Here is a 20261-nt window from a genome sequence, read left to right on the forward strand (position 1 = left end):
AGCTAGTTTGAAGAGTGAATGATGAGTTGTGGGGTGCCTGGTGAAACCCCAACTGTCAGCCCAGGAGCCAGGGGGTGGGGCGCTCTGTGTTCATCTGTCTGCAGAGACGCCTGAGAGTGGGCTGCACAAAGGTGACCAGGAGTAGCTGTTCATCTGACATCCTGGGCTGGAGAGAGAAGCACTGCCATGGCAACGGCCAGCTACAGGGAGATCACAGAGGAAATGGCAGAAAAAACTCCACAGCACCTGCATCGGTCATGGTGATGGGGAAAACGGTGCAAAATGCACCACTGGAAACCATCCCTGCCTTGAGAAGGCCACGAAGTGGCTCAGAGGAAGGAGAAGGCTCAGCCCTGACCCAAAGCTTTCATTTTGGGGGTGACTTATTCTCCCTAAATCCCCAGCATGATGAAATTCCAGGAAGTGAGTGTGTTGTTTACATCAATATTTAAATAAGATTCTATTTTTGTAGGAGCTTATTAACACTCATTTCCTACTTATTTCAGAACCGTGCAAAGCACTTTCAGAAATTAGGGTTTTTTCCAATTACCCAACATATTTGTGGTGAGGAGTAGAAAGACATCATTAAGTGAATCTTGCAGATGAGAAATCACACAGAGAGAATCTCCAAGCATTAGAAGTGGCTCGCCCTCAGACTGAAGCACAAAGCTATCCTATCTCCCACACTTAAAAATGATTTTTCAAGAACTGATGTATTCCAGAGTTGAAAAATGAATACATAGGTGCAGTTCAGGAAAAACAATAAATGTTAACTGATTTCCTTGAGGACAATGTTGACTGTGCATAAGAAAGGAGTTAGATTTTGGCATTTGCTTTCATCCCTCTTGGAATTTAACATAAAACATATTGTTGGAAATGGCAAAAGATATATCACAGGATATATCAAATGATGCTCATTATAGTAGTATTTATGATAATGAAAACTTGAAGAGAAATGCAAATCAAAACTACAATGAGATGTCACTTCATACCAGTCAGAATGGCCTCAAGATGTCTACAAATAATAAATGTTGGAGAGGGTGTGGAATAAAGAGAACCCTCCTACATTGTTGGTGGGAATGTAAATTGATGCAGACACTGTGGAAAGCGGTAGGGTTGTCTCTTACAAAACTAAAGAACAGAGTTGCCATATGATCCAGAATCCTCACTCCTGGAAATATATCTGGAAAAGATTAAAACTCTAATTTGAAAAGATACACACACCCCAGTGACCATAGCAGCACTATTTACAATAGCCAAGACATGGAAGCAACCTAACTGTCCATCACCAGAGGAATGGACACAGAAGACATGGTGCATATGCAAATGGGATATTACTCAGCCATAAGAAGGAACAAGACAATGCCATTTACAGCACCATGGACGGACCTGGAGATTATGGTACCAAGAGAAGTAAGTCAGAGAGAGATAGATATTGCTTATATATGGAATCTAAAAATGATACAGACAAATTTATTCACCAAGCAGAAACAGGCTCACAGACATAGAAAAAAGACTTACAGTTACAAAAAGGAAGAGAGGAGGGGAGGTAAACTATGAGTTTGGGGTTCACAGTTACATACTACTATGTGTAAAATAGTAAAGACCTACTGTATAGCATAGGAAATTATTCTCAATATCTTGTCATAAGTTATAATGGAAAAGAATATATATGTATATATGCCTGCCTATATATAACTGAATCAATTTGCTGTTCACTTGAAATCAGCACAACATTGTAAATCAACTATACTTCAATTAAAGAAAGTAACGGACATACCTAACAATATGGGGTTTATTAAATAAATGGTGGAAGGCATGATTACAAATTTTAGGAAGTCTTTAAGAGGTATAGATGAATGATGTCTGTTCAAAGTGCAATTAGGGAGGGTAACAGAGAACTGAGCCTTCACTGGTGGCTCAGTGGTAAAGAACCTGTCTGCAATGCAGGAGACACTGCTTTGATCCCTGGGTGGGGAAGATCCCTTAGAGAAAGAAATGGCAACCCACTCCAGTATTCTTGCCTGGGAAACCCCATAGACAGAGGAGGCTGGCAGGCTATAGTCCATGGGGTCTCAAAGAGTCACACAGTACTTAGCGACTAAACAACAACAAAACAGAGAAGGAAGAGAGTCAAGAACAACTGCAGTTGAAAGACGCAGCGACCTCTTGTGGAAGGTCCATCATTTGGTGATGATCCCCTCAATCTTGGAGACAAGAACAAAGGTCTGAGCCCAAGCTTCCACCTTCCCTGCAGCAGTTGAGGGTGGCTGATCAGTTTTGAGTGCAGGCAGGAAAAGAAAATCTAGGTTTGGGGCTGGATACTCTTTCGCCCCCTAAAGATGAGCCAGGCTGTGGTTCTTTCCCTTTCCTTCTGCAGAGAAGCCCTAGGGCAGCTCGCTTCCTTCTCTTCTGTAGGAGGCAGGCTGGCAGGTGGCGTCCACTGCCCAATTGCTTAGTCCTCTGCAACCAGGTTATTGCCACCCCAGGTGACCACGAGCAAGCTTCTCTATCGAAGGCTGTGTGTCTGTATGTGTCTCTGTCTGTGTGGGTGAGCGTGCACGCGTGCATGTGTGATGAATAATTTAGTGTGTGATATCCACGTATCCATCAATAACTCTAGGTGGTAGGATCCTGTGTGCTGTTTTGCCTTCAAAATGCCTATCTCAATCTTCGACATTTTCAACATAACATGAAATACTTTGTCATAGGAAAAATCAGCAATACCATTGATGATGGAAATATTGTTGTTTCCAGTCAATAAAATTATCTGTACCACCTTCCCCCAGTCCCCAAACAGAGAATATTCTAGCTATTTTCTAGTTAAGTGATCCTTTCTCCCCTGACTGCACAGGGACTTGGGCAAGACAGGCTCTCAGCTCTCCTGTCAACCTGGATTCCATGCATCCAGACAAAAAGGCTGTAAGAATAGCGTGGGTTCTTTAAATCTCACCAGATCATTAGCCTCATATGTCTTTCTTTTAAGTCTTGGGTGTGAGAACCTTGACCTGAGTCCTGTTTGAAGAACAGTGCCTTCAAACAGGCAGAGAGTGCTGTCTGTGTTTTTGATGGGCGTGGAGCTACAGAGAGCGTTCATTATGGCTGTGACTTTGCATTAACGACCTGGGCCCCACCAGCCCGCTCCCAGAGGTCCCCTGCCCATCAGACGTACCTGCCTCGTCCGCGGTGATGGACAGCTCGTTGCTAGGCTCACTCTTGCCAATCCGGTTCTTGGCGTACATGCGGATGCTGTAGGTGGAGGAAGGGTGGATGTCAATGATGGTGGCCGAGTTCAGCTGAGGGGAAACGTCTTTGGTTCTCTGAGCAGAATCCCAGGAGTCTTTTGGGTTTTGTTTTTCAAAAAAGAAGAGATAGAGACATGAGTTTTTTCCCTCTGCTTTTGAAAGTTCACAAGCAGGAATTTTTTAAAAAAGAAAGAAGGAAAGAAAAAAAGTTACAACTCAAAGTGAATTCTCAATGCAATGCTGCCAGTATTCTGGTGGGCTAGCCATCAGAGGAGATGCAAAACTAAACATTCAACACCCACATTGTGGGGTACAAGGCTGCAGGCAGCTGGTTTCAGGGAGTTTTGTCCGAGGCAACACAACAGACTCCTTGGCAGACATCACAGAGGAAAATAGAAGCGGGGGAAGCTTATTCCAATAAAGTGAAAAACAGCTACTTCCAAGCGCTCATAGTACAAGATGATTTAAAAAAAAAAAAAAAGTATGGTTTGAGCAGCCCTCCACCAAAAAGAAAAAAAATCCCTAGTTCTTAAAGGTATATGAAAACCAGCAAAGCCTTTAGCCGTGTCAGACCCCTTGTTCTCCAAAAGGAGGGTGGTAAAAATGAAATACATAAAAACTAATCTGTCTCCCCCATAAGCACTGGTTATTCAGTGTACTTTTCAGTTCTAAGGTTTGAAATCATTTTTGTCTCCAATCCTTTACTGTAGGAATTATTTTCAACCACAGCTGATTTTAAAGACAGGGCATGCCTTCTGCAAAGAGTTGTCATTGAATCCACGATGGTGTGCACCTGCTGGCTTTTGGGCTTCAACCGACGATGAACACATAGATGAACAGTTCTTATTTCAGAAAGAGTTTGAGCAGGTGCTGATCGGGATTGGGAGGGGTCAGGAGATGATTGTGGTTGTGGAAATACCAAGATCCCCCTGAGATGGTGGCAGAGAGAATGCACGCATACTCTCATGCCCCCCTGGCCATCCCAGGATCCTCTTGCATTTGCTCTGCTGAGCTCATCAGAATTTTAAGAATTGCACCTAGAGTCTGAGTTTCCTGCTGAATTCTAAGCCCCGTGAGGGCACGGACCATGCTGGCCATGTTTAATGCTGTAGGCCCAGTGCTCGCACCGAGCCTGGCAAATAATAAATGCATATTTCCTAGAGGAATAAATACATGGCAAATAGACCTCTGGGTCCTGGGAATGACCCCATGCCCTTTTCCACATTAATGATGGCCATGGAAGTTCCAAGGGCTACTCTGACCAAAGATCACTGCAAGTGCAAGAGATTTCCTGGACTTGTAGGGGGAATATGTGGCTTCAAGTCTTCCTCTGAGGGCTCTTACAGGGAGTGGAGTGTATGGAGACTAGCTACTGGTATTTCCTGAAAGCAACAGTACCTTTTGAGTCCAAATGATTGAAGGGAGACGGGCATGACAGAGAAAGAGAAGACACACGATTGATGCCTTGTATAAAATAGATAACTAATGAGAACCTACTGTATAGCACAAGGAACTCAATGCTCTGTGGTGACCTATATGTAAAGAAATCCAATGACAAACCTAGACAGTGTGTTAAAAAGCAATCACTTTGCCAACAGAGGTCCACATAGTCAAGGCTCCCAGTAGACATGTACGCGTGTGAGAGCTGGACAGTAAGGAAGGCAGAACGCTGAAGAATTGATGCTTTCAAACTGTGGTGCTGGAGAAGACTCTTGAGAGTCCCTTGGACTGCAAGGAGATCCAACCAGTCAATCCTAAAGGAAATCGACCCTCAGTACCCTTTGGAAGAACTGATGCTGAAGCTGAAGCTCCAATACTCTGATGAGAAGAGCTGGCTCATTGAAGATCCCGAAGATGGGTAAGATTAAAGGCAGAAGAAGAGGGTGACTGAGGATACGATGGTTGGATGGCACTACCGAGTCAATGGACATGAACTTGAGTAAACTCTGGGAGAATGTGAGGAACAGGGAAGCCTGGTGTGCTGCAGTCCATGGGGTTGTGAAGAGTCAGACATGGCTTGGCGACTGAGCAACGATATGTACACGTACAGCTGATTCACTTTGCTGTATACAGAAACTAACACAACATTGTAAATCAACTATACTCCAATAAAAATTAATTTAAGAAGAGAAGATGCTGAAAAATAAAAAATTATGGAAGAACAGAAGAATGGGATTCAATAGAGGACAAGTGGTGGGAAGGAGGTTCATACCAACAGATTGATGTATAAGTAGGAGCCTTGTCCCACAAAAAGAAAGTCAGGTCTTCTGGAGAAGATAATTAGGATGATAGGGAGGAACTCCAGGCCCTGCATGACGCAGAGGCAGTTGCTCACCAGCCCCAGGAGGAAGCTGACGCCTGTAGGGTTTGATGGTTCTTCCTAGGCTATTACGGAGCCTTCTGGAACTGACATAGCCATGGAAACATGCCATACTCCCTGAGGTGTGTCTAGGAGATGGCTGAGAGCTTGCAGGGATATAGTGAGTGCCCGTCTCCTTCTCCTGCCAGGGAAGTCATGTGAATAGCCCCTGGGGAGTCACCAACGTGGGGGTCTCAGGCAGGAAGTGCATGGTCCTTGGAGAAGGGGCTGTATTTTTAGCTTCTTTCTTGCAATGATTGGACTTTAAAAGAAAAAGGTGATGTCAGTGATCATAACTCTTAGACTATGGTTCAAAACACTACAGGGTGGGCTTTTCAGGTAAAGATCAAGAGGATGAGAAAGAGAAACACATGTGTTATCCTGAAGGATTTTAAAGTAGCTGAACAAAGAGGAAAGTCTAGCGAAATTCCCAAACACACTCTAGCAAGTGATATGACAACAAAAGAAGAACACAACCAGGGTGTGGCTACCCAGGAGAAGAGCTGAGAAAGGGGCCAAAAATGCCACTTCTGATCTCAGATGCCAAAGTACACATGGACTGGTCGTGGGTTATAAACAAAGTGTGCTTGAGAATACCACACTGAGCACTAAAAACAGACCCCAGGGAAATCCTGACACTTGAGGATGGAACTGCAAATTGAAATACAAATAAAACTAGCAAGAATACGTGATAGACAAAATAAAGATACTTCTTAGGAGAAATATGTCATGAGCAGAAAGGCATGCCTAGTGATGGAGCTGGAGGATGCAAGTATGGATGGGAGATTTGGGGTAAGGACATGAGCAGGAAGAGCAGGCTGAAGAATGAAATGCTTGTGAGGATTGATTACAGGTCTTGATGAATGGAGGAAGCGGAGGGTGGTTTCTAGACTCCCAAGTAGCATCGAGGAGATTGTATAAGTCATACAAAGATGGTTTGTAAGGTGTCTGTTTACTGAGATGTGGGCTTGGCTAAAGGGACCTGTAGGAGATGCTGAGGTTCCCAGAACCTGTAAGAGTGGGGAGTTGCTGCCTCTGGGGTCCAAGGGGGCCAAAGGGGAGGAACTCTATTTCTGGGGTGTAGACAGGACTGAAAACTTAGAATAGGGCCCCTGATGGAAGCTGTACATAGAGAACAGTCTCTGTGGGATCCTTCTGCATTGCTCTCTGGGTCTGCCACTAGCCAGGAGGAGAAGGGGGCAGCAGAGGATGAGATGGTTGGATGGCATCACCAACTCAATGGACATGAATCTGAGCAAACTGGGAGATGGGGAAGGACAGGGAAGCCTGCCATGCTGCAGTCCTTGGGGTCACAAAGAGTCAGACACAACTTAACAACTGAACAACAACCCAACAGCCCTGAACTTAGAGGGAAGGGGAATCTCCATGGTGCGGACCACGGGGCTCAGCTTCGGGTAGAAGAGCAGATGCTGGGTTTGGGCAGAAGTCAAGGTGGTGGGTGAAGAAAAGCCAGAAGCAAGGTGAACTCAGGTTTCAGAGTGGCATCTGCTCGTTGGGTGCCCTGCTAGGCATTTTACAAGGGTGATTTCTGCAGTCCCCATATTTGTGGGCACATCGGAAACAACTCAAAGCTTTCTGACAACTGCACTTTCACATCCATGCAGTCAGAATCTCTGGGGGTGGTACTTTAAAAAATGCCTCTCTCTCTCTGGGAGGTTGTAGCCTGTGAGAGCCACAAGGGCATCTCTGAGATTCATGGTGCTATTCCTACCCGGGAAAAAAACAAGCCTCAGAGAGGGTAAGCAACCTGGTCTGGTTAAGAGAGCTAATAAGTGATGAAACTGGGTAATGAACCATCTGACATTAAAACTGGCATCCTTATAGAACCTCATGTGGTTAGAACCACATGAGGCTCCATCCATGACTTAGCATCAGGCATTTAATTGTTTAAAGAGTTAGTAATTGCTTCTTGGCTTGAAAGCTATAACAAACCTAGACAGTGTGTTGAAAAGCAAATATATCACCTTGCCAACAAAGGTCTGTATAGTCAAGACTATGGTCTTTCCAGGGGTCATGTACAGTTGTGAGAACTGGATGGTAAAAAAGGCAGAGGGCCATGGAACTGATGCCTTCAAACTGTGGTGCTGGAGAAGACTCTTGAGAGTCCCTTGAACTGCAAGGAGATACAACCAGTCAATCTTAAAGGAAATCAATGCTGGATACTCATTGGAAGGACTGATGCTGAAGCTTCAATAGTTTGGTTACATGGATGTAAACAGCCAACTCATTGGAAAAGACCCTGATGCTGGAAAAAATTGAGGGCAGAAGTAGAAGAGGGCATCGGAGTATGAAATGGCTGGATGGCATCACTGATGCAATAAACGTGAACTTGGGCAAACTCCAGGAGATGGTGAGGGAAGGAGGCCTGGTATGCTGCAGCCCATGGGATCAGAAAGAATTGGACACCACTGAGAGACTGAACAGTAACTCTCCGGGTCATTCTGCTGCACAGCTAGAATCTGGACAGAATGTATTTTTGATTGGATTCTGACAACATCCTCATGAAGCAGGGATTTTTATTTTCATTGTGAAGGTCAAGAACCTCAGACCCTGTTGTTGAGGTGCTGAGAAGTGAGGCTGGGATTTGACCCCTCTTGTGTTATCCCCAAGTTCTAGGACAGCTTCCTGCAGCATGGGACCTTCACAAGGTCTCTGCTGGATATCCAATGAGACTCAATTTCAATTTTCTAGGAATCTGATGGAAGTCTCACGTGCTTAGAGGAAGACTTCTGACGAGCTTCTGACTTGACTTCCTGATAAGGAGGAGCAGTGCAGAGAGCTTGGCTAAGTGCAGGGGGGCGGGGTGGGGGTGGAACTTGGCTAAGAGTTGTCGTAAGTCCTCTGGTTTGTAGGAGCAAAAGGTGAGAGAGCTGTGCAGGGTCAGATTGTCCCTTGGTTTAGAAAAAATAAGTGAGAAGCATCTGTTGAGGAGGTAGGATTCTATGACATGATCCAGAGAGATCAGGGGTGAAGAGGATGCAGAGGCTCAGAGTCGAGTCTCTGCCTCTAAAAGTCCAATTATCACCCGAGTGAAGACTGGGGAGAGCCCCCAGGAGCAGTGTGGTTGAACTGGGTGCTTGTTGATGAGCCCAGCTTGAAGGGGATATGGCCTGAGTCAGGAGGACAGCAGATCATCAAGGACAAATTTAAGGTAGCGAACTTCATTTGGAGAAGAGTTGTTAGAGGCTTGAATAAGTGAGGGTGACCCAAAGTCTGAGAGGCAAAATTACGCAAAAGGTAGAAAATGAAGAACTGGCTCGGAGAAGGATGAGATCTATGGTGTTGGGTGAGAGAAGGGAGGATCAGCACCTGAGGAAGCCACTTCTGCTCTGTCTTAGCCTTGCAGGAGAGCCCTTATGTGAAAGGTCGCAGGGGTGGGGGGTGGGGGGAACTAAGGCACCAAGCCCAGGCAGTGATTTGTGAGGCCTCGGGGAAAAGGCATCCAAGAAGGGGTGTGAGGAACATGGCAGGCTGGAGTAGACGCCGTAGGCTGCAGGCCGATGGGCTGGCCTTGCACACGGGGCAAGATGCTGGAAGGGGATGGAAGGCAGATCTTGGTGTCCACCTGGAAGAGAGCAGTGGCCACTAGGAACCCAGTATGTGGCAGCCATAGAAACCAGCAGGACGCAGGCCACATGAAGAAAGTCAAAGGTTCCAAATGAGGGAGGTGATGGCTCCTTTGTGCCTGTGCCCAGTCAGATGACCCCTGGGGTGTTGCCACGGGGCAAGTGGAGCTGAAGGGCCAGGTGATGGTCCAAGGAGGAACACGCAAAGGAACTTGGGATATTTTATTTTTCTTGGCAAATGGAAAACTAAGGAGTGTCATCTGTTTTCAAACCATGCAAGGGAGGTCATCTGATCAGAGTTTAGGGGTGGGAATTCAATCCACAGCAACATCATAAAAATGTCATACGGTCTAACTAATAAATTTAATGGGATACCATTAACAATAACAAAAACATGTGTTTATGGAGCTAAATGAGTTGATCCTGAAATTATATATGGAAAGCTAAGAAAACACTGGGAGGGAAAAGTTGCAAGGGTAGACTAGCCTTACCAAATATTAAGACATAAAGCCTCTATGATGAAAACAGTCTGGTACTGCTGCATTAGTATATAGGTAAACCAATGGAATAGGAAAGTCCAGAAATAGACTCAATTACATATGGAAGGGGGACAGCAGAGGATGAGATGGTTGGATGGCATCACCAACTCAATGGACTTGAGTCTGAACAAACTCTGAGAAGATGGTGGAGACAGGGTAGACATGCCGCAGGCCATGGGTCACAAAGAGGTGGACACGACTGTGACTGAACAACAACATGTGAAAACTTAGTATGTGATAAAGGCGGCATCTGAAATCACTGGACGAAGGCGGATTTTTAATAAATGATGTTGGGGCAACAGAAGACCCATTTCTGGAGAAGATAAAATCAGATCCATCTCTCCCAATGTACACAAGAGTAGACTCCAAATGGATTGGAGATCTCAATTTAGAAAAGGGAGGGAAAGAAACACAAAACGATAGAAGAAAACAGGCTGATTTATTTTATGACCACAGTGCAGAGAACGATTTTTCTAACTTGAGTCAAAACCCAGATTCAATAAAAGAAAATATTGATAAATTAAAAAAGACACATAGACACACAGTTAAATATGAGTTCACATATCTGCCAGGAAAGGAAAGGAGAGAGACTGCAGCAGCACGTGAGAGGGAGGCATGGGCTTGAATGTGGACCTGGGGTGCATCCCTGTGGAGGTCAAATGAGGAGTGGGGTCTGAGCAGCAGGTGGGAGTAACCATGGTAACTGTGTGGTCCAGGGATGGGAGGGCAGCCTTTGAGGAACCCTTGTCACAGGTGATGCTGTGGTTGCTCATTTCACAGAGGAGGATGGTGGCTGGGGTGCTTACAGCTGGTAAGAGGGCCAGGGACATGCTGAACCCAAACTCCCTTGAGGAACCACTGGGTCATCACGAGCACCTGGAAATGACCGATCCCCTGAAGACAGAGAGGCACGCAGCTGCTCCCCTGACTGGCTTTGTGGGCACTAGCTCCCAGACCTGCAGTCATTCTATTAGCGCCGATCTGCGAGGCTTGGGGTGGGGTGTCTGTCCCTCTCTCTGTAGACTCTGCAGAGTATCCCCACTGTGTGCGTCTGTGTTCCTGCTGAGTTTTCATTCTTGCCCTCAGTTTCCAGCTTGTTCTCTGCAAGAACATGCCTGCCTCACCTAAGAGACTTCAAGACCCAGATCTCAGAACTTCTCAATCTTTGGTTCCATCCTGCTCGTATTTCTTTAGAATGAAGGCAGGGCCTCCTCTCTGCCCTTGGCCCTGGGCAAGCCCGTGGGTACTGATTTCTGAAAGATCCCTGCTGGTTCAGCACTGCCCTAGCTTGCTCCCTGGCCACCCTCTACATCCATCCCCTGCATGGGATCTGGTTTCCAGGGGGCTGTGTGACCACAGCCACCATGCTCCTCTCAGGAGGCTTTCTCAGGGTCCATGGCAGCACCAGCTCACTTCCAGGTCTCTGGTTGTGGCTCAGGGAACCAAGCTGGTCACCACGGCTCTTCTGACATTTTTTCTTATGCATCTCTAACCTAGGACTTCTAGCCATCCTTAAGCACTATTGCTATGACCTCTGTTCTTGGTTTGATGCAAGCTGTTTTCATCCTCAGTAATTCTTTTCCTTAACCCCCACCCTTAACCTTTTTCTGGACTTAACTTCTTCATCCAGTCTCGCACTTTGCCCCACCCCGCCCCTTGCCTGCTCCTACAGAAACATTTCTGCCCACCTGACCTGCCTTTCCACACATCACCAGCTTCATGTTTTGCTCCAGCTTCAGCGCACAGGGTAACTGCGTCATGGCAGTGCGCTGGGAAGTGATGCACGGTGCCTAGAAAGTGAGACACAAGGCCACTTTCCTGGACTGCGAGACTATCAAACCCTCGCGAGCTGATGCTGCTCTAATTCCTCATGCCTTTCGTGTCCAAGTCCAGACCTGGAGCCACAGTGGTGGTACTCTCCCCTTGGCCGAAGTGGCCCTGTCATTGTCACTTTAAGATGATCAACAGGCGTGCCTGATGTGGTCCCGACAGCTGGTTTGTCTTATTTCTGGGCTCTTGGTGAGCTGGCCACTTGCCCAGAGGAAGCACAGGAGTGCCTGGCTGCATCTGCGCCACCAGCCTGTGCCTGCACGTCCAGGAGGTCCCTGCCGGGTCAGTGCTGTCTCAGCAATATGTGGCCCTCTGCACAAACCACCATGGCTCAGCTCAGCCCACGGACACTGAACGCAGCCAGTGTTCAGGGATGTGGACACAAGGGAAGCAGAGGGAAGATGGGGAGGTGGGAAAAATAATGCCAGTGGCCAGGTTGGGTTGGCAGCAGCCTGTGCACCCTTTGGTGGTGACAGTGCCAAAGTGACCCACGGGGAGGGAGCAGGATTGAGGTCCTGCTTGTTTAAGGAGAAAAGAGGCAGGGCTGACCCAACAGAGATCTCAACACAAAATCACTCCCACCAAAAGAAATGAGGGTGGGTGTGCTTCACGCAAGGAAAGAGATAGACTGGCGAAAAGGGCTCCCTCTGAATTTCCTGGAGTCCAGGCTGTGCTTACATTAAAAGGCAACCAATAAAACAGCTTTTGGAAGTGGAAGTACAGCTGGAGGAAATGAAGGACTTACCTGATTTATTTTTGCATTCAATGTCATAGCCCGTGATGGGGCTGTTCCCGTCAAAGCCCATGGTCCACCTGAGGGTGATGGTGCGTGCCTTCACGTCTTTGATCTCAATTTCAGGAGGATCTGGGGGCTCTGTATGGTCAACAGAAAACCTGGGTTAGTTTGAACATCGTTCAGGCATAAGATGCTAGTGAAAATCCCGAGTGATTCACAAAAGCTTTGTCAGCATTCAACACGGCAGACTTTTTTTTTTTTAACCTGGAAGTATTTTTTTCCTAATCACATTTTAGGATGGAACAATTTTATTTTTCCAAATTTGCCAATCTTCACAGCACTTATAAAGCTGAAGATTTACATGTCACTCTTCCAGTCTGGCTTGGGATCTATTAACTCAGAAACTAGTTTGGCCCCAGATATGAAACTCTCATTCAGATCATCTAGTTGTTGTTTAGCTACCCAGTCGTGTCTGAGTCTTTGCGACCTCACGGACTGTAGCCTGCCAGGCTCCTCTGTCCATTGGATTTCCCAGGCAAGAATACTGGAGTGAGTTGCCATTTCCCTCCTCCAGGGGCAGAACATCTAATGATTCCTAAATTTGAACAAGAAAGGCACACTGTCCAGGCTGCCCAGTCAGCTGACCCAGTTCCTTTATGGACTATGCTCCCTCTGTTTGGGGGCTGCACCTTGGTATAATCGTGAGATCTGCAAAATGAAGCTTTAGCACCAACTTTGTTCAGATTCAACATCTTCTTAGGACTTGCAAGTATGACGTATCAAGCTGAGGCCACTGGGACACCCAAGCCTGGGCACACACTTACTGTCCTGACACCACCGAGTTTCTCCCCCTAGGTTCTGTCCGTCCTACCTTGCACCGTGAGCTGAATTATTCCACGGTCCTCCCCATAAGAATTGATAGCATGACAGGAGAAGAAGCCAGAATCTTCTCTTACTGTTGGCAAAATCTATGTGTAAAGCAGAGAGAAATTCATCTTACCCAGAGGAATGCAGAGAGAGAACAACTCAAAGGGCTCCTGGCTACAAAGTCTCTCTACTCTCACTCTCCTCCCAGCCCCAAGCACACATGTAAACACTCACACACAGGGACACAGAAAGCTGAGAACAAATTATTTCAGCACAATCGTAAATGTGCAGATGGACAGATTCAGTGTACACGATCCATGTCAGCTGCCAGCTCATTAAACTGGATGTGAAATTTATGTAGGATGTCACGTTCAGGTTGACATATATTCCACATACTCCCACTTAAAAAAAAAAATCTCATAGTGGATTATTTTTTAAGTCGAGAGAAATGTTTTATTAAATGTCTTCTTCATATTATTGATATATGTATGTTTGTCTCTAAAAGACAATTTCCTTAAATAGCAACAATTAGCAATTTCCTTAATTAGCAAACAATTTCCAAAATATTTCTCATGAGCCAGTAGAGCCCGTGCTGATGAAGTTTCTCTACATCACTGGCAGAGTGTCCATCAGACCATCATATACTATATTTGTGTATATTTAAACAGTGTCATTGGGCGGAGTTTTGGTTAAATCTCATAGTGGATTTTTAAAACAGCCAGAGCAATCCTGCCTAAACAAAACAGATCTATAAACACTGCAATAAAGTTTTGGTCTCCCAGGACTCCAACATTGGACCTGAGAGTGAATCAATATGCATGCTTCAAACACGAGGCTTTTCTTTTTTTTTTCTCATGTGTGTTTTACAGCATCATTTCTCCCCCATATTAAAAGCTGAGCCCCACTCAGCTAACTACCGGCAGTGCTAAAAATTCTAAGAGACTGCAATACTTTTTTACTCTGGGTTTTCCCCCAAGAAGCAAAATATTTTCCTTATAATATTTCTGTGGCAGAATCCTCCTGACTTTTTTTTTTCAGGAAGTTAAAAAAAAGTGCACAGTGTAGGCTGTCATTTCTCCAGAATTACCTGTCATTAAAAGATGCTATTTCTCTAGACATAGAGGGTAGATTTATGGACTTGGGGAGAGGGGAGGAAAGGGTGAGATGTATGGAAAGAGTAACACAGGAACTTACATTACCATATATAAAATAGATCACCAATGGGAATTTGCTTTATGGCTCAGGAAACTCAAACAGGGGCTCTGTATCAACCTAGAGGGGTGGGACAGGGCAGGAGACGGGAGGGAGGTTCAAAAGGGAGGGGGTATATGTATACCTATGGCTGATTCACATTGAGGTTTGACAGAAAACAACAAAATTCTGTAAATCAATTATCCTTCAATAAAAAAATAAATTAAAAAATATGCCATTTCTCTCTTATTATTATTACAGTTTGTTTCCCTGCCATGTTGGCAATAATTTCACTCTTAATCACATGTAGGATAAAGTACTATTTTTGCAGGCTACTGTGGAATCCCTTTATATATAGAGAGATAGTATTTCATATATGTTTCTTTTAAGATTTTTTTTTGACATGGACCATTTTTAAAGCCTTTATTGAATTTGTTTTTTGTTTTGTTCTTTTTATTAAAAAGTTGTTTGGTTTCTTGGCTGTGAGGCATGTGGGATCTTAGGTCTCCGACCACGGATTGAACCAGCACCCCCTGCATTGCAAGGCGAAGTTTCAGCCACTGGAATACCAAGGGAAGTCCCGTTGTAACTATTTCAAAAGATGATTTGTGGCTTTCCCCCACATGCACTCACTTATGTGAAAGGACAGGATTATTCTGCCTGTGAAAGTAGGTGTTCATCTGTCCTATTTGCCATGCTCTTACCTGCAGAGTAGAAATCACCTCCTCCCCCACCTCCTTGGTGGACACGAGATAACGGGCCATTTCAGGGTTAATGATCCGGTCCTCTTTCTCCCAGCGGACTATGATGGGCTTCTCACCGTGGGCCGTGCAGCTCATTTCCTTCTTTTGACCCTGAGTGGCCAGGGTGGTGTTTGGGTAGGATGTAATCATCGCAGGAACTGAAAATCCAAAAATGACACAACTTATTCGGCAAAGCAGGGTTCACGGTTTCCCCACCATAATACATGGCACAATTGCATTTGAGATGTTTCTTTGAAATGTATTGGTTGAGCAAGAATCATGATCAAAAGAGTTGGAAGGGTGGCAGAAAAATGAAACTGGACTCAATGAGCCCCAAGCAGAAATTGCTGTGCGGTTTCCTATTGGGGGGGAGGGGTGTGGTGCGCGGGTCTTACTCTTCCAATCCCTGTGGAAAGTAAACTTATGTTCCCTAAAACACACAAGAAAATGATGTGACTTGCTTATTAGACAGGAAAAGGGGCTTCTGCTGAGAATTACACTCCTCCTTCCATAATCGACTTCCCTGGTGGCTCAGATGGTAAAGCATCTGCCTACAATGTGGGAGACCCGGGTTCAATCCCTGGGTTGGGAAGGTCTCCTGGAGAAGGAAATGGCAACCCACTCCAGTATCTTGCTGGAAAATCCCAAGGACGGAGGAGTCTGGTGGGCTACAGTCCATGGGGTCGCAAAGAGTTGGACACGACTGAGCGACTTCACTTTCACTTCCATAATCACCTACATTTCCAACTATCGTTGTCAACTATGGGAATTTCTGAAACCTTCTTAGTCCACCGATTGGCTAATCAATCCTTGAAATCACCTCTTGGCATCCCTAACCCACAGTTCTTCAGACCTCACAACCAGACTTCTCCCAAAGTTTAAAGCAGGGAATCTCATCTCAATGTATTGAGAGAATGGGAAACTTTATTTGTGAAACTTGTCAAGTTCCCTCCCTCTATATCAAAATTCCTCTTGATGAAAGTGAAAGAGGAGAGTGAAAAAGCTGGCTTAAAACTCAACATTCAAAAAACTAAGATCATGGCATCTGGTCCCATCACTTCATGGTAAATAGATGGGGAAACAATGGAAACAGTGACAGACTTCACTTTCTTGGGTGCCAAAATTATTGCAGATGGTGACTGCAGCCATGAAATTAAAAGACACTTGCTTTTTGGAAGAAAAGCTATGACTAAACTAGACAGCATATTAAAAATTAGAGACATTACTTTGCCAACATAGTCCATCTAGTCAAAGCTATGGTTTTTCCAGTAGTTATGTATGGATATGAGAATTGGACTATAAAGAAAGCTGAGCACTGAGGAAATGATGCTTTTGAACCGTGGTATTGGAAAAGACTCATGAGAATCCTTTGAACTGCAAGATCAAACCAGTCAATCTTAATGGAAATCATTCCTGAATATTCATTGGAAGGACTGATGCTGAAGCTGAAGCTCCAATACTTTGGCCACCTGATGGGAAGAACTGACTCATTGGAAAATATCCTGATGCTGGAAAGATTGAAGGCAGGAGGAGAAGGGGACAACAGAGGATGAGATGGTTGGATGGCATCACCTGCTCGATGGACATGAGTTTGAGCAAGCTTCGGGAGTTGGTGATGGACAGGGAGGCCTGGCATGCTGCAGTCCTTGGGGTCACAAAGAATCAGACACTGAGTGGCTGAACTAGTGTGTTGGAGAAGACTCCTGAGAGTCTCTTGGATAGCAAGGAGATTAAACCAGTCAACCCTAAAGGAACTCAACCCAGAATATTCATTGGGAGAATTGATGCTGAAGCTGAAGCTCCAATACTTTGGCCCCCTAGTTGGAAGAGCAGACTCATTGGAAAAGCCTTCAATTGTGGGGAGATTGAAGGCAAAATGAGAAGGGGGAAGTAGAGGATGAGATGTTGATAGCATCACTGACTCAAAGGGCGTGAGTTTGTGCAAACTCCAGGAGATAGTGAAGACAGGGAATCCTGGCGTGCTGCAGTCCATGGGGGGGCAGAGTTGGACATGACTTAGTCACTGAACAATTAGTGTGGAAATGGACTTGAGGAATCCAGCAAAAGCAAACACAAACACACTCTAGAAGGAGGTATCTCCACCCAGGCCCATTGGGATTCTCCCAGATGAATCTCTGCTAACATGAGCTCACAGAAAAAAATAGTAAAACGCGTGAGAAAACAATCTATACTCATGGAGAATCAGGCCCCCAAGGGCTTCAGATGCCAGCATGATGAGATACAGGCCTTGAAATTATAATGCACAAAATGTTTAAAGATATTTTCAAAACATGAGAAAGGAACAAGAAGATATGAAAAACAAACAGGAATTGAAAAAGAACTAAAACAAATTTGTATTTTTTATCTACTTCTTACCTAATTTTCCCAATCATGGGAGAAAGGGCTCTCCCTCATTCATAAGGTCAAGCTCATGCTCTATTCTTTGCCGCCCACCTCAGGGCCCTCCAGAGCCTCTCCCTGGCCACTTGACCATAGAAATGCTGTGCCTTCTCCTGAGACTGGCACATGCCAGGGCATGTCCTCCCTGTAGCCGGCTAGAGTGGTTTGAGACACACAACAAGGCAGAGATCTCCAAGTTTTGTAGCCTGGACCCCCACGGAAGACCCTACACTGTGGAGTTTCTCTATAGTCAGGAGGCATATGGCAGAGATAACACAACGTGGAGTGGGCAGGCTGGGAATGGAGCAAAAGAAGCACCATGAGGCCCACATTTTAAAGAAAGTTGCCCACAACCATGGTGAGATTCCTCTTCCTGAGCGTCTGAGAAGCAGCAGAACTGCTCCACCATCCCCAAACTTTGGTCTTGATCCCTCCTTCCCTCTAACCATTTTAAGATAATTTTTAATTTTATTAACCAGTATCAGTTCAGATCAGTCGCTCAGTCACGTCCGACTCTTTGCGACCCCATGAATCACAGCACGCCAGGCCTCCCTGTCCATCATCATCTTCCGGAGTTCACTCAGACTCACGTCCATCGAGTCCATGATGCCATCCAGCCATCTCATCCTCTGTCGTCCCCTTCTCCTCCTGCCCTCAATCCCTCCCAGCATCAGGGTCTTTTCCAATGAGTCAACTCTTCGCATGAGGTGGCCAAATTACTGGAGTTTTACCTTCAGCATCATTCCCTCCAAAGAAATCCCAGGGTTGATCTTCAGAATGGACTGGTCGGATCTCCTTGCAGTCCAAGGGACTCTCAAGAGTCTTCTCCAACATCACAGTTTAAAAGCACAGTTTAAAAGCACAGTTTAAAAGCACAGTTTTAAAGCACTTCAGTGCTCAGCTTTCTTCACAGTCCAACTCTCACATCTATACATGACCACTGGAAAACCATAGCCTTGACTAGACAGACCTTTGTTGGCAAAGTAATGTCTCTGCTTTTGAATATGCTATCTAGGTTGGTCATAACTTTTCTTCCAAGGAGTAAGCGTCTTTTAATTTCATGGCTGCAGTCACCATCTGCAGTGATTTTGGAGCCCCCAAAAATAAAGTCTGACACTGTTTCCACTGTTTCCCCATCTATTTGCCATGAAGTGATGGGACCAGATGTCATGATCTTAGTTTTCTGAATGTTGAGCTTTAAGCCAACTTTTTCACTCTCCTCTTTCACTTCCATCAAGAGGCTTTTTAGCTCCTCTTCACTTTCTGCCATAAGGGTGGTATCATCTGCATATCTGAGGTTATTGATATTTCTCCCAGCAATCTTGATTCCAGCTTGTGTTTCTTCCAGTCCAGCATTTCTCATGATGTACTCTGCATATAAGTTAAATAAGCAGGGTGACAGTATACAGCCTTGACGTACTCATTTTCCTATTTGGAACCAGTCTGTTGTTCCATGTCCAGTTCTAACTGTTGTTTCCTGACCTGCACACATTTTTCTCAAGAGGCAGGTCAGGTGGTCTGTTATTCCCATCTCTCTGAGAACGTTCCACAGTTTCTTGTAATCCACATAGTCAAAGGCTTTGGCATAGTCAATAAAGCAGAAATAGATGTTTTTCTGGAAATCTCTTGCTTTTTCCATGATCCAGCAGATGTTGGCAATTTGATCTCTGGTTCCTCTGCCTTTTCTAAAACCAGCTTGAACATCAGGGAGTTCAAGGGTCACGTATTGCTGAAGCCTGGCTTGGAAAATTTTGAGCATGACTTTGCTAGTGTATGAGATGAGTGCAATCGTGCGGTAGTTTGAACATTCTTTGGCATTGCCTTTCTTTGGGATTGGGATGAAAACTGGCCTTTTCCAGTTCTGTGGCCACTGCTGAGTTTTCCAAATTAGCTGGCATACTGAGTGCAGCACTTCCACAGCATCATCTTTCAGGATTTGAAATAGCTCGACTGAAATTTCATCACCTCCACTAGCTTTGTTCATAGTGATGCTTTCTAAGGCCCACTTGACTTCACATTCCAGGATGTCTCGCTCTAGGTGAATGATCACACCATCGTGATCATCTTGGTCCTGAAGATCTTTTTGTATAGTTCTTCTGTGTATTCTTGCCACCTCTTCTTAATATCTTCTGCTTCTGTTAGGTCCATACCTTTTCTGTCCTTTATCAAGCCCATCTTTGCATGGAATGTTCCCTTGGTGTCTCTAATTTTCTTGAAGAGATCTCTAGTCTTTCACATTCTGTTGTTTTCCTCTATTTCTTTGTGGTATGTTTATTGTACCTCGGTATACTATATTATATTGTACCTATATATGAGGTACAATAAACATACCACAAAACTCACTTGCTTCAAGTGTATAATTCAGTGGATTTTAGTATTGCCTTCGCTTTCTAGGGTCAAGGGGGAGGGGCAAGACATTTTATTGAGTGAAAGATTCTTTAAATTCTACAGCACTTCACAATTTTCAAAAGTTTCACGCACATGATTTCATATAATCCCATAATAACTCTTATTAACCCCCTACCCGTCTTGCCCCTCTCCCTTTCCTCTCCCCACTAGTCTGTTCTCTGTATCTGTGAGTCTCTTTTGGTTTGTTCACTAGTTTGTTGTATTTTTTAGATTCCACATAGAAGTGACATCATCGAGTATTTGTTCTTCTCTGTCTGACTTATTCCACTTAGCAGAATGCCATCCAAGTCCATCCATATTGCTGCAAATGGCAAATTTTCATTATTTTTATGGATCAGTTGGATTCCATTGTATA

The 20261-nt window shown here is 45.0% G+C and overlaps 1 protein-coding gene across 1 annotated transcript in view; it reads right to left on the reverse strand.

Moving 5' to 3' along the window:
- The window catches only part of DSCAM (DS cell adhesion molecule), an 827097-nt gene that overhangs the window by 142973 nt on the left and 663863 nt on the right, over window positions 1-20261 (reverse strand). Inside the window, exons 13-16 of the mRNA XM_042237343.2 lie at window positions 15059-15255; window positions 13168-13264; window positions 12306-12434; window positions 3173-3340 (exon numbers count right to left, since the gene is read on the reverse strand). Coding sequence (XP_042093277.2) covers window positions 3173-3340; window positions 12306-12434; window positions 13168-13264; window positions 15059-15255 — 591 coding nt within the window. The remainder of the gene's footprint in view (window positions 1-3172; window positions 3341-12305; window positions 12435-13167; window positions 13265-15058; window positions 15256-20261) is intronic.

The sequence above is a fragment of the Ovis aries genome, chromosome 1, assembly GCF_016772045.2.
Source record: "Ovis aries strain OAR_USU_Benz2616 breed Rambouillet chromosome 1, ARS-UI_Ramb_v3.0, whole genome shotgun sequence".
NCBI lineage: Eukaryota > Metazoa > Chordata > Mammalia > Artiodactyla > Bovidae > Ovis > Ovis aries.